The sequence below is a fragment of the Tamandua tetradactyla genome, chromosome 3 (assembly GCF_023851605.1).
Source record: "Tamandua tetradactyla isolate mTamTet1 chromosome 3, mTamTet1.pri, whole genome shotgun sequence".
Classification (NCBI taxonomy): Eukaryota; Metazoa; Chordata; class Mammalia; order Pilosa; family Myrmecophagidae; genus Tamandua; species Tamandua tetradactyla.
Window position 1 is genome coordinate 12701436 of NC_135329.1, and position 13680 is coordinate 12715115.

The 13680-nt window shown below is 48.2% G+C and overlaps 1 protein-coding gene across 1 annotated transcript in view; it reads left to right on the forward strand.

The window, feature by feature from the left end:
- PLB1 (phospholipase B1) overlaps nt 1-13680 on the forward strand; it is a 141490-nt gene that overhangs the window by 57423 nt on the left and 70387 nt on the right. Inside the window, exons 18-21 of the mRNA XM_077152488.1 lie at nt 1033-1096; nt 7764-7822; nt 9465-9538; nt 10883-10926. Coding sequence (XP_077008603.1) covers nt 1033-1096; nt 7764-7822; nt 9465-9538; nt 10883-10926 — 241 coding nt within the window. The remainder of the gene's footprint in view (nt 1-1032; nt 1097-7763; nt 7823-9464; nt 9539-10882; nt 10927-13680) is intronic.

The window sequence follows — 13680 nt, forward strand, 5'->3', positions numbered from 1 at the left end:
GTGTTTGGAAATTTATTGCTTTTTTGTATATATGTTATTTTTCACACACACACACACAAAAGTTGATTGTGATGATAAAAAAATATTCCTTCTAGCCTCCTATATTCTGGAGCAGCTAGAATGAAATATCTGAGAGGATGGTCTGGTAGGATCTACTTGTTGAAGAGTGCTTTGAAAACTATTGTTTTTTTCTTTCTTTGCTTTGTATATATGTTATATTATACAATAAAAAAGTTAAAACAAAAAAATAGATGAAAGCCATTATTGTCCCAAGAACTCGGGTTGGTAGAGAAGCAACCAGCACTTGGAAACGATGGAATATGTACTGTCATGAACGTCCCCACGGTGTCCTGGGGCTGCAGGAAAAGGAAAGTCAAAGCAGGCTCCCCAGAGAGTCGCCGTGCCCCCGGCCTGGAAGGAAGGCCAAGGCAGAAGCAGGTGGACAGGAGCATGGGGACACAGAGGGAGGGGCACGGAGAAGGAAGGGCAGGGAACTGCTTGGGTGAAGGCTCCAGGAGGTGGGAGGGCGCAGCGAGCCTGGTCCAGAGCCGCTGCTTTACGGTGTCTGGAGGCCCTTAGGCCCCGTGAGGGCGAATGGACGTCATGCTCATGTGAGGACAGAGGAGTAACGCGCTGTCCAACCAGCAAATGTTCGAGCTGTGTGCCAGGCATTGTTCTAGACGCTGGGGATGCACAACAAACCAAACAAAGAAAAATTCCTGCCCTCGCTGAGCATGGGCAGGGTGGGGGGGCTGGCCTGACAGCCCCGCTTCCCTTGGGAGGGAATTCACAGGGCGGGGCAGGCCCGTGGCGGGGGTGCCGGGGAATACGCCCTAGTCCAGCCGAGATGCGCCAAAGGTCTGAACTTAGGCTGCGGGTGGGACGCTGGAGAGGAAGGACCGGATGATGCCGAGATTTTTATCTTATATTTTTCAACATGGAGACCCCACCTTCACCCAGTTGGCTAGGTTGCAAGATGGCTCCTGCCGCCACCTGACCACTCACCCTGTCCCTCGGTGTGTTTCATTTCAGGAGCGAGAAGGAGCGGAAGTCAGATGCCCCGACATGGGCCCCTCCCACACGATTCCCACCTCAGGTACACGGCTTGAGTCCAGCGATGTTTTTTAAAACTCACTCGAGGCCTGAAATCATCCAAGTAAGAGCGATCTTAATATGACAAGGGCGTTCCACAGCTCTGCATGTCTTCATAAGTCCAGGCTTGTGTTTGAGTTATTCTTTAAAGAAAATGTGATGTAGCATCATTATCAGAAAGTTTTTCTGAAGGCCAGTTGTATGCGAGGCCGTGTCCCACAAAGACATGGGGACTGAGTTGATGTCACGTTCCTACCTTTAAGCTTTGACGAGCCTACTTTGTTCTCCAAAAAGCAAAGCTGCCTTTAAGCAGAAGCAAAGATAATGGGTCCTGGTCCCTTTAAGTCACACCCAGGATGCCTCCAAGCTGGCCCTTGCTTCTGCCCCATACAAACGTGCCATGCTCACTGCCCTTTGAAGCGTCTGAGATGGGTGTTAGGCTGTGAAAATGAGACTCATGCCGTGTCCCAGGCAGAAGTCGGTGACCTTCCCGAGGGGAACTGCCGAAAGGCTGAAGCTCTGGGCTGGCCAGCTGGGAGTGACGGCTGTGTCGGGTCACGCAGGGGCCCGTGACCTTGGGAGATCTGGGGGGCCCTTTCGGTGACCTGCATGGCAGAGAACATCACCTGAGGGGTACTTTCTGCAGTTGGTGCTACAGGTTCCTGGAGGAAGGAAGGCTCATTTGTTCATTTATTGGTTCATTCACTCATGCATTTATTGGATGACTGTTGAGTAGCTCCAATGTGTCCTCCAAGCGTTTGCTTTCTAGTTCAGCCATTGCTGTTCTGGGCCTCAGGACTGCCAGAAAGGTAGAAAAGTAAGTTAGCAGGTGTCACCCTGCCTGGAAGGAATCTTCCAGGGATGAGGTCTTGGTAGCCAGATCGTCTGAGGACAGAATTTCCTTTTCTTTGGGCTGAGTGTTCAGTAGAGCAGAGAAGTGCTGTGGCTCAGCCTGCCCTTCGCCCATTGTCACTCATCACACCCCACTTAGTGACTGGGAAGTGAGTTAAAAATCCTCTCACCAAAAGTTTGATATAAAACTGGCTCTTGTTCTAAGTTGCAGAATAATGGAATAGGTGATAGGGATCTTATGTTCATATAGTCTTTAGATGTTCTCTCTCTCACACACACACGCGCAGTTACTGACAGTTCATTCCTTTTGTTAGTTTTACTGGCAGGACTTCAGCAGCAGAAATAAATTATCAGCTTCATATGCAGACCCTCCCAGCAAAATCCCTTACTCAAAGGTACATACAAAGGATCTCAATATGTTTTAATAGCCATGCTCTAAAGAGCAGTGAAAAAAAATCCGTTCCCTTTTTAATCTTATCATCCTGAAAGAATGATGTATAAAGCATTTTGCAATCTGTCTAGATAATGTTTCAGGCATAATGATGACAACCAACCAATCCCAGCATCTTAAAAGTTAGATAAAATGTGAACCCCTTCTTTATCCCTGACCCTGGAGATTATCTGTTTATTGGCACTTGAAAATGCAAGAGCAAGAAATCTCGAGACCTTGAGATCTGAGATAATCTGGTGATAGAAGCTGTTGGAATAAAAAGATAGATAGATTTGGGCTTCCTTGTTCTTATCAAGTGGGCATAGGACCAAAACATGCACTTTCTCCTCTCGGGTGGGAGCACCCATTGTTGAATGATGGGCCTGCATGGCTGAGTCCCGCCAGGAAGTGTTTAGAAGACTGGTCACTGCTAACTGGACAATAGTGAAAAGTATTTCATTATTATGCCATGATGTATGATTGGCTATTTCAAATACGCCTATGGCTGATGGAATAGGCAAAAGGACTTTGCACCAGCCCATTTAATATTATTTTCCTTTGATAAATTATCATCTCTCCAGTGAGGTCATTCACTTTTCTTTCTGGGGATCATCTTTGCAACTTCTGATCAAGATGAAGCACCGGATATATGTCTTATAGACGTGCATCTTATTATCTTTACACCCTGAATGATTCAGCAAATGACAGACATCCAATAAATGTTTGTCAAAATAATCTGAATTGCTGACTGTTTCTAATTTTTCAAACAATCAGAATTGAAAGAGATCTTAAAAAAACCAACTAACCCAAAGGAATTTCCATTAAAATCATTTTTAATAAGATTTTTATAAAAGAACTGTTTTGCCTTCAGAGTTATTTTTTTTAACTTTATTTGTAACCCCCCATTTCTAGAGTTTCTTTCAAATCAATCTGCAGATACACAGATTAAACCAAAAGTGATGTTTCAAGATTGAGTACCGCCTGGCCTAAGAAGGACATGCCCCTAAAGTCTGGCACCTCGCGCTCAGTCCACCCCAGAGTCCGCGGGCAGTGGACTTCTTCCACCCATCTGTGGAACCTGTGGGAGGAGAGACACAGCAGAGTTAGTAGTAGAGAGTAGTAGGGAGACAGAGTTCTGGCAATTGGTAGTCAGTAAGGAATAAAGCCTTCTTTTTCCTTGCAATCAACATGCACCGGCATTTTGCCAAGTGTTATATGCTGGGGGCTTTGCAGCTTTGTAAATACTCCTATTATTCTCTATTACTAGGTGGTCCTCTTCGTAGCATAGCTGGGACAACTAAGAGCAATTCTTTGGGTCTAATGGCAGACAAGTTTTCCCCATAGGAAAGAGGAGTTACTTTCTGCACATAAAAGAGTGGCGAATAGGAGCCAGAGAGGGCATGGCTTATTGCCTCTCTGTTTCTCCTTGAAGTCAAGTTGCTGATACCATGCAGAGGGCAAAATCTGGAAATAGGGATCCACAAAGTCAATCATATACTGTTGTCACCAGTAATGCAAAGCAGAAAAGAACACTTGTTGTTTCTATGCCACTGACTCTTTTCTAAGCCCCTGATAACACATGTTGGGCCCATTCGGCTAAAATGAGTTCTTCAGAAGCCTAGATGGAAAATGTCCGGTGACAGCACTGGGTGGTCCTCATTCATGAGCGTTTTCACTTCCTTCTGAGCTAGTCTGACTTTCACTGTAGCCCCTAAGCTGCTTCTATGGACCCCACCTGTTCACAGGTCTATGACTTGAGCTGGTCTTCCTGTGAGCAGGAAAGATTGTGTCCCACAGAGGGTAGCAGACTGCTGGTCCCTGGGTGCCACCAGCTACCAAGCGAGCTCCAACTCCCCAGGGATACCTGCTGGAATTAAAAGTTTTCTTGCCCCACAGTTTCAATCACAGAACCCCGGGGAGTCACTGTCACAGAGCCACTTATTTAACCTCCAACTCAACTTAAGATGCTTACTGAGCTGCTACTACATGCAGGGCACATGTGGCTTAATACAAACTCACTCCAAAGCACTCCATAGGCAGAACAAAGTTCCAGCCTTGTGCCAACCGTTTACCTGCATGGCAGAATGTTTTACTTCAGTCCCTAAATCAGAGAGCAAACAGGATGGGCAGCGTTAGCTGGTAATTGAGAGAAAGCTGGTTTTTCAGGTTACAACCCCAAATTGCTTGAGTTGTTAGGGCACACAAAACAAAACCTCAGCATGCCGAGTCTTTTTCCTTGGTGCAACTTTTCGTATTCAGTGGACAGTTTCCTCCTTCCGTGCTCTAGTGTACAGTTTCCTTGCTATCCGTGATATTTTATCATGGTTTGGATGGCCTTCTGATACAAGGTCCCTCTGTAGAAATCTTGATGAGTTCCTGATGTGTTTATCAACCTTCCTTTCAAGGTGGTGGACAGTTTGTACCAGATAATGTTTAACCAATCAGCCCGCACGAATTTAACCTTATCAGTAAGAGTTCTTTTTTCCAAGGAGAGCAATTGCTAAAGGGCTTTGCTGTATTGCAGGCAGGCTTTTTCATATATGATGACATTAACAAATTCAAATCAAGGTCTACAGGATATTAAACCGTTGAAAAATATAAGGCTCTATCTTAATAAAATCCCAGATAAGTCAAACTCCTCCCATCTTGATCTGATTCATTTGTTTTTTGTTTTTTTTTTAATCTCTTGCAGGAAATCCTTCAGAATGACTAATAGGAGAGCCCTTTCCCTCCAGAAAAATCTATCTACACATCTGCACACATTTAGAAGTATAGACTGCATGTGTGTATGTGTTTCCTTTCTGCTCAGTACATACTTCAAGAGAGGAATGGCCAGTTTCATCTTCCTCTTTATTAAACTGTAATGTGCTTTTCAAACAAATCCATCCATCTCGTCCACACTTTGCCAGCTCCAGAGTTGTCCCCTAACCTTGGCATACTAGCTAGTGTTCACAGAATTCACCATCTTATGTTCGGCCACGGCAGTAAAGTGACTCACTCTCATCACCAGAAATGGAAATAAACTACTCCAGGATTGCAGAAAGTGGGTCCTATTTTTGGTTTTGTTGACTTTCTGTTTACCTGTTGTCCGGTTGCTTTGAGAAAAGATCATTTCAGCGTTCTCAGCCTTGGCCTGTGGACGTGTGCTAAAGCATGCCACTGGTTTTGTGACCTGATGGTGTTCTCTGACCACACACAGTTGCCCTGGAAGGCCAGGGGAGAGCCAAGTAGGTTGTAACCATGTGGAAAGTGTGTGTGTGTGTGTGTGTGTGTGTGTGTGTGTGTGCACCCGCATAGGGGTAGATGGGGCGGAGGGGAAGGACTCTAAAGAAAGACAGTCAGTGGCTCTTGAATCTAAGAGGCAGGGCTGCAAACCCACCTCCAGGCTTGCAAGTCAGCCACAGTTTGTGAGTCAAGGGAGCTGGTCTTTTCAGCTACAGTTGCAGAAACCCATCACTGTCAATAGCTTTAAAAATAAAGTAGTGTCTCTATCAGTGTTTCCCAAAGTGTGGCCCTTGGGCCAGCAGCATCAGCATTACCTGGGGACTTGTTAGAAATTCAAATTCTCAGGCCTTACCTTAGACCTACTGAGTCAGGAACCCTAGGGATAGTGTCCAGCAATCTGTGTTTTAGCCAACCTTCCATCCAGCCTGATGCACGCGTGGGACCCGCAAATCTATATAATTTACACACACACACACACACACACACACACACAACTGTGTGCATTTCACTTTGCATCCTGTGGATAGAAAAGGCCGTGCCTGGGGCTTTTACTTTTCCAGTAACAGCAAAGCTTCCGTGGGGGTGGTGGGTCCCCATTTGTAGGCAGCATGAAAGGGGAGTACCCCAGAAGATCACTTTGAACATTGTTTGCTTTTAGGCTTCCTAAGCAGGTACAACTATTTAAGCACAATTTAGATTTTAATGGATGCAATACTCCAACTGTGTCAAAAGCATCTCGTTCTGTGTTTCACTGTTTCACTCCACTTCTATAGACAGCTCTGGCAAAGAAGGGCTGTTGAGGAAGTGTCTTGCAGGCAAGTTCAGTTATCCATCTGAACACAAGGCCTACTGGTATCATGAGCTTCTTCCCCTAGGCCAATCCTGGTGCAAACTTTGGGCTTCTTCACAGGTTCAGAAGTTATTTTGGCAATTTAGGAGATCATGGCATCATTAGAGACCATGGAAGGCGCATCAGGGTGGGGAGAGGGGCCAGGGAGAAGTCAGAGTAACATGGGAGGGAGAACTGGGGAGAGTGGGAGGTGAGCTGAAGATCTGAGGGGCATAAGGAATCTTAGGAGTGGTCGTGAACTTGGATGCAAGCTCATATGTATAAAGATGCACATAAGGATAGGATAAGTATTTACATGTCAGTAACTATATATGTAGCAATATTCACGTGAATGCCCTAACAGGTTTGCTAGTTCTAAAAGGCCCGTGGCTCCTACCTACCTTTTCAGTATTAGTTTTTGTTAATCTCGTTCACATACCCTTCACTTAAGCCAAACTGTACAACAAGCTGTTCTGTATGATCGCTACCTGCTTCTCCATGCATTGACCCTCTTTTGGCACTTTCCCTTTGCCTGCCCTGCCTTGCTTTCCCCCATCCTCCTCTCCTCTGCTAAGGCTTAGCTCAGAGGCTACCTTCTCCATGAAGCCTGTTGCAAACCATCCCAGGCTCCAGAACTTGGTATCCTTTTATTCCTCTCAGAGTGTTTAACACTCTGTATGTTGCGATATAACTATGGCTGTTTCTTTTTTGCCTCCTTAGCCTGGAAGCTTCTTGAAGGCATTCTGTATGTCTGGTCCGCCACGCAGTCCCGAGAGCACCCAGCCTGCTGCTGGGCATCCAGCACATTTGGTATTTGGGTGAAGAGGTGCTCAGCCACGTCACAAGCACACTGAAACTCAAGAGATAAACAGACTCGGTGGTAGAAAAGCACCAGAGAATCTGAATTCATTTGTTGTTGTTGTTTTTAATAGGATTGTATATTACTTTATCCCAAATATCATAATCCTGGAATAGATTGTGATTAAGCGTTGGTTGCATCCCCACCGCAATCCCTTCCTTATTCCCAAGTCTCATTGCCAAGGGTTCCGCCGAATGCCAGCAGATGAGTCCCCTCGTAAGGCCAGGCTCACTTCCAGCTCTGCCCCCCTGCAGCACCCCCAGCTGCGTGAGTGGGGGACCTGCAGGCAGGCACCGCAGCTGGGACTGCTGAGTCTTTGGGGCAAAGATGGATTTTTAATACCTTTGTACAAGCTGAATTGCTGTTGACAACTGACTTTCTATTTTTCTGGAAGATCTTCAGTTGTTTCCAGAAGGGATAGGTCCGGAGCTTTCTTGGACCCCGGATCCTCCATTCACTCCTGCTTTTCTTCTCAGTTCATAGGCTGAAGCCAGCTGACATCAAGGTCATCGGAGCGCTGGGTGACTCCCTCACGGTAAGTGTCTCTGGCTTTTAGGCAGAAGGGACAGGAGAGAAGCTCTTGATTAACATGGAGACATGGAAGGAGAACCTTTCACTCCTAGCTCTGAAACTTTGCCATCCAGACGTGACCCCCGTGTCCTTTCTGTCCCGCCTGCCCATCCTGGAATCCGGTAGCATTTCTTGCCCATCCTAGTTTCCCACCTCCATGGGAGCCTTGTCTTTCCTCTCCCAATATGGGGACAGAGTGGAGGGCCCCAGGGGGAGCGCTGGTGGCAGAAGTGGCACCTCAAATGACACAGCCTGTCAGCGGTGGGGCCAGGGTGGGGCCAGTCTCCTGACCACGTGTAGGGCACCTCCAAAGATGCAGGGCTTTGGTTTGTCTTGTGTTACCATAAGGAGATACCAAGGAAAGGATGGAAGAGATGATGAGATGGGACAAGCACTAATGGGGGAGGATGAGAGTGGGGTTCAGTGGAAGAGGAGGGAGAGCTAAAGATGGTCCGAGCCCACCATTGTGACTGACCCCCACAAAGAGCTAAGTAAGGCCCTTAGAGTGCCCAGATGTGGGTCCCAGAGGCTCGCAGACACGAGCTCCTGTTCAGTAGTGACTCACTGTAGGTGAGTCCAGCTGCTATTCTTGGGGTCACTAGAATGCAAGGCCCTCGGCGGAATGCTCCCCAAATACCCATAAACGGCCTGTCTACATTTATGCCGCCTCACCCAGCATCCTCACGACACAGTCCTGGGGAGTCTGGCTTCCCTTACACATAACCCATACAGAAGGCAGCGGGCGGGGGTGGGGGGAGTGAAGTGGGTGCCCCAGCACCCACAGCTCGTAAGCGCTGGAGCCAGGTTGGAATGCAGGGATCCTGGGGTCCTATCCCAGGACAGAATCCTATCCCTGTACTGTAGGGGTTCACCTGACCCCCCCATGTCCTTCACCCCAAAGGCCCCACTGCTCACCTCCTTCGGGGAAGAATGGGCAGACGTCACCCTGTCCTCCGTTAGCCCACTTCCCGTTGGCACGGCCTGGTCTCGCCTCCCGGGACCCCGCAGCCTCTGTGGAGATGCGCTCAGGGCGAGCACGCATCGAGGGTCAGCACGGCAGCTCGGGGTGCCCGGGGGAGCTGCTGCTTCCCGGGAGGTCAGCCCTCACCCCGCCGCGCAGGCAGCCGGTCCTCGCACGACCTCTGGAGCGTCCCTGCTCTGAAATGGCATGCCTCTGGCCCAGACAGGCTCCTAGAGACATGTCCATATTGTGCTTTTAAAAGACCCTGCTATTTCTTCAGCCTAGGGGTGGGTACAGGAGATTCCGGATACTGGGTCCCCCGCATGGAGGGTGAGCGTTCTACCACTGAACCACCCGTGAACCCTATTTCACAGCTTTTAAAAAGCAGGAAAAAGGATCCTCGAAATGTGTCCTGTAGAAAGCATCTGCCACAATACAGGTCTGTGGCCAGCCACGCTGCACCTGATCCCGCTCCAGATGTGTCTCTCAGGGGAGGCAAAGCTGCGGGTGGCACCAGGCACCCGGTGACAGGGTGGTGCTCTCCTGACTCTGGATTCTGGGAAGGGCCCAGGCGTGCCTGGCCAGGACGAGAGCACAGGGTGGAGCCGCAGCCCAGGACACTCACTTCCCTCCCGTTCCCTCCCAGGCAGGTAACGGGGCTGGGTCCAAGCCCAGGGACATCCTGGACGTCTTCACCCAGTATCGAGGCCTGTCCTGGAGGTGAGCGGGTGTGTGGGCCTTTGCTGCAGGGCAGAGGAAGGCTCAGGCACCACATGGTTCTTGTCGGTGACATACTTCTAGGTTTAGTTGGAGGAAGGCATTGATCAGCTCCCACAAAGCATGACATTCCCCAGAACAGGAGCTGAACCCTGAGCGGGAGGAGTGTGGAGAAACCACTTAACCATTCGGGTTTCATTTCTCCCTCTGTGACGTGGGACCTCAGAACGAGGTGGTGACCTGGGTGAAGGGCAGATCCTGACCTTTGGAACCAGAGCTGTGGTCTGTGACCCTGGGCAGATTACTTTGCCTCTCTGATGCTGGTCTTCAGACCAGGGACAATGATACTGCCCCTGCACTGCTGCGAGGATCCGAGTACCTGACATGAGCCCGCCACTGAGTCGGTACACATGGCAGCTGGTATCCTTACTAAAAGTCTCCCTTTTTCAGACAAGGAAACAAGGCTCAGAGAGGGAATGTGACCTCTCCAAGGTCACCCAGCCAGATGGTGAAAGAGCAAGAAGTAGAGCAGATGGTTCCTGGATCCTCATCTGGAACTTTCTCCCATCATGCAGACTCACAAGCTCGAGCAGGACTCGAGCTTTACCCCTGTGCTTTGAATGCCCGGTTTGGCCTGCTTGTGAGATGGCAGGTCTGGTGGTCCCCCCGCCTGGAATCTGGCATCTCCAGCATGGCAACGACTCTAACCCGAGCACTGAATCCCAGGCGTCTGCCCTTCTGCCAAACTGCAGAGTTCAGGCCCCACAGTTAGAAAGCCTTTGAACCGCTCCCAGCTTGGCACAGAGCAAGGAAACGTGGACAAGCAGGGAGCCCAGTACAATCTGGAATGCTGCATATTTGCATGCCCAGAAACCCATCTAACTTTGATCTCCTGCGAATTGGCTTGGGAGCTGGCTTGCTCTCTCCAAGACACCCTTTAAAAGCAGCCGAACAAGAAAGGAAAGATCAGAGCAGAGCAAAGTTTTTACTGTGTTTCCAATCATTGCAAGACACAGCTGCAGCAGCTGCAGGGGGTGGGCTGGGCTGCACGCAAACAGGGACCACGTTCCCTGCGGAGGCCAGGGGTGCAGGGGGCCTCTGGGGGTTCCTGCCCCAGGGCCAAAGCTCAGAGTTCAAAGGAAAAAGGATCAGCCACAAAGCTTTGATGGATTTCTTTGTTCAGGTGTTTGTAAGGAGAGGAGTTATTGCATTCTGGTTGTTTCTCACTTCTACTGAAATAATGAGGAAAGGGCAAACACTGAGCTTACAGAGAAGAAAGATTCTGAAACATTTCTGCATCCCTGGCATTTTTAACCTTCCTTTTTTGCTGTTGGTCCCATAAAACAGTGTTGGCGGAGACCAGGACATAGGCACAGTCACCACGCTGGCAAGTGAGTGTGGTTTTTTTAGGGGTGTGTTCAGGGTGGGCTGGAGGCGTTTGGTGTGCTGTGGGGCTTTGCCTGTCTCCCCCGGAGGCGGCTTCCCTGGTGGCAGGAGCTCGCCAGGCCCAGCAGGGGGCGCTGCGTCCCCAGCCTGTCGCCCTTGCTCTGCTTCCTAAGCAAGCTTAAAGCCTCGGGATGCTTTTTGTTTGTGTGTGGGGTATGAGATGTGGGAGGTGGGGTGTTTGTGTGTGTGTGTGTGTGTGTGTGTGTGTGTGTGTGTGTGTGTGTGTGTGTGTGTGTTTTAAATAAGAGAAATCATATCTGTCCGGGGAAGGAAGAGGGTAAGAAGGGAAAGAGAGCCCAGACCAAATTTTAATGCAAGTCATTTAGGAAACGATTCAAGGGGCAGCGCAGCAGAGCCCCCATGCTGGAGGGAGCTGGGTGCAGGCTGCGGGGGCACTGCGTGTACAAAGGTGCTGGGCAGGTGTATGCAGCTTTGTGAAACACTGCAGCCGCAGCAGTCGTGGGCAGCACTGTCTCTAAGGCTGTGCAGACAGGCTCATTGGGGCTCAACGTGTTGCTAAAATGACTTCCCCCATAACCTGTTCGGAAATATTTTTTTAAGCCTGACTGTATTTTCTGAGGGGTCTTGTCTTGTCTTTTTATTCTCCTTAGCTGTGTGTCACAGCACTGTTCTTAAAGTAAGTATGAGTGCAACAGAGGTTTAAATTGAATTCTTCCCCCTTAAAATCGTCTGGCTGATGATTTTGCCTTCAAGGAATCAATGGCCCCATTCTCATTTACTTTTCTCATACATATCCGTTTGTAATATAGCTTTAGAAACTAAGATATTATTTAAACTCTAAAAGTACTCAAGAGTTTGATGATAGCAGTGGCTCAATCTCCACACAGCCTGAGCTAGCCAGACTTCACAGTTCAAACCACACCCGCTCTCCTTTTGCTGTGTGCAAATCTGGCTGAATTTAAGTAGGTGCTGCTCTGTGCCACAAGGACACCCTGTCTTCTTTATTTCTACATCTACACATAAGAGCTATAAATAAGCTCTCCTAATGCTGAGAGTTTCAGGAAGCCTGGTGAGCGTGATTCACTGGGCCATGAGGTTGCCGGTATATTCCGCAGCTGGCTGGGCTCCCTAATTCCTACGCTGTCATTGTGAACAAGATGACTAGAAACCATCTCATTCAAGCTCTCATCAAAGTGATAGACAGGGATCGGACAATGTCACCCCCCCAGATGGGCAGCCCTGGTACCCTCAGGCCGGCTACTGGACGTCATCAGTTCAGACTCTTCCTTGCTGTAGAAATGTGAAGGTAGCTTTGACTGCAGAGATTAGATAATCCAGAGGGAAATAACTGTATGGGCATGTGTTAGAAAAATGAGCAAGAATGTATAGTCAGAACAGAGCTTCCATTTAATCCCCTGCACAATTTAATCCACTTCAGTGCTGAGTGCTGGGGTAGTTGGACATAGGGCAACTTCCCTGCCCTGATATCTTCACCAAAATCTCTTCGGGGATGCGTGAACCAATAATTACAGCACGTACAAAGTTTAGGGGAAAATAAATAAGAAGACTTCTAACTCTATTTTCTGAAAAAAGAGGTTAAACAACTAGAATCAATCAGGTAAGGAAAGGGAATGGAATGTTCCTGGCAGAAATAACCGAAGGCATCAGCAAGTTTGTGCTGTCTCTGATGTATAGTCCTTTGCTAAGATAGTCCTGATAAGTAGCTGGAGAGCCTGTGCTGGAATCCTCTCGATGGGGAACCTACGAACTCCTCGGACATTCCATTCCATTTTCTAACACCTCTGGTGGTTTCACAGGTCCTTCTTTTAGGGAGTAGAAACCAGAGTAATTCCCATCCGTGGGTATAATGTCTCCCAAGAAGAAGTAAGTCCAGTCTATCTGCATTGCATATTCCCTGCATCAGTGCTTGGTTCTAGAGAGTGCACTGCTGGGTGATAGGGTGCCCTAAAGCCCTGGCAGCACCCGATGCCCACCCCATTGTAGGAGATTGTGACAGAGGGGAGAGGGCCTGGAGCCGAGAGGCCAGGGTTCTAGTCTGGATCCCATTCTCAGTGGCTTTATGACTGGCTTGTCTGAAATTTAGTTTATTCCTAATTTAGCTCATGAGCATTTATCAAGTGTTGCGGGAGGATCTGGGTATATACACTCCCTGATCTCAGGAATTCTCAGCCCAGTTGGGAAGATGGGAAAGTGAAAAGTCAAGTATAGATCCAGTGGGGCAGTGGCCTTAAACATGTGTGAGGTTGAAAAGTTCAGCACAATTGGCAAACCTGTAGCTAGACTGACCAAGAAGAGAGGGGGAGAGAGAGAGAGAGAGAGAACAAACTACTAAAATTGGGAATGAAAGAAGGGACTTTACAGAAATAAAAAGGATTATAAGGGAATACAATGAGCAACTGTGTGCCAATAAATTGGACAACTTAGATGAAATGGACAAATTCCTAGAAAGACAAAAACTATTGAAACTGAATTTGGAAGAAACAGAAAATCTTCATAGGCCTTTAACAAGGAAGGAGCTTAAATTAGTAACAGTAAGAGTTCTTACAAGGAAAAGCACAGGCCTAGACGGCTTCACTAGTGAATTCTATCAAACATTTAAAGAAATTTACTACCAATTCTTCAAAAGTTCTTCCGAAATATAGAAGAGAAGGGAATAGCTCTCAGATCATTCCAGGAAGCCAGTATTACCCTGATACCAAAACCAGATTAACACTCAC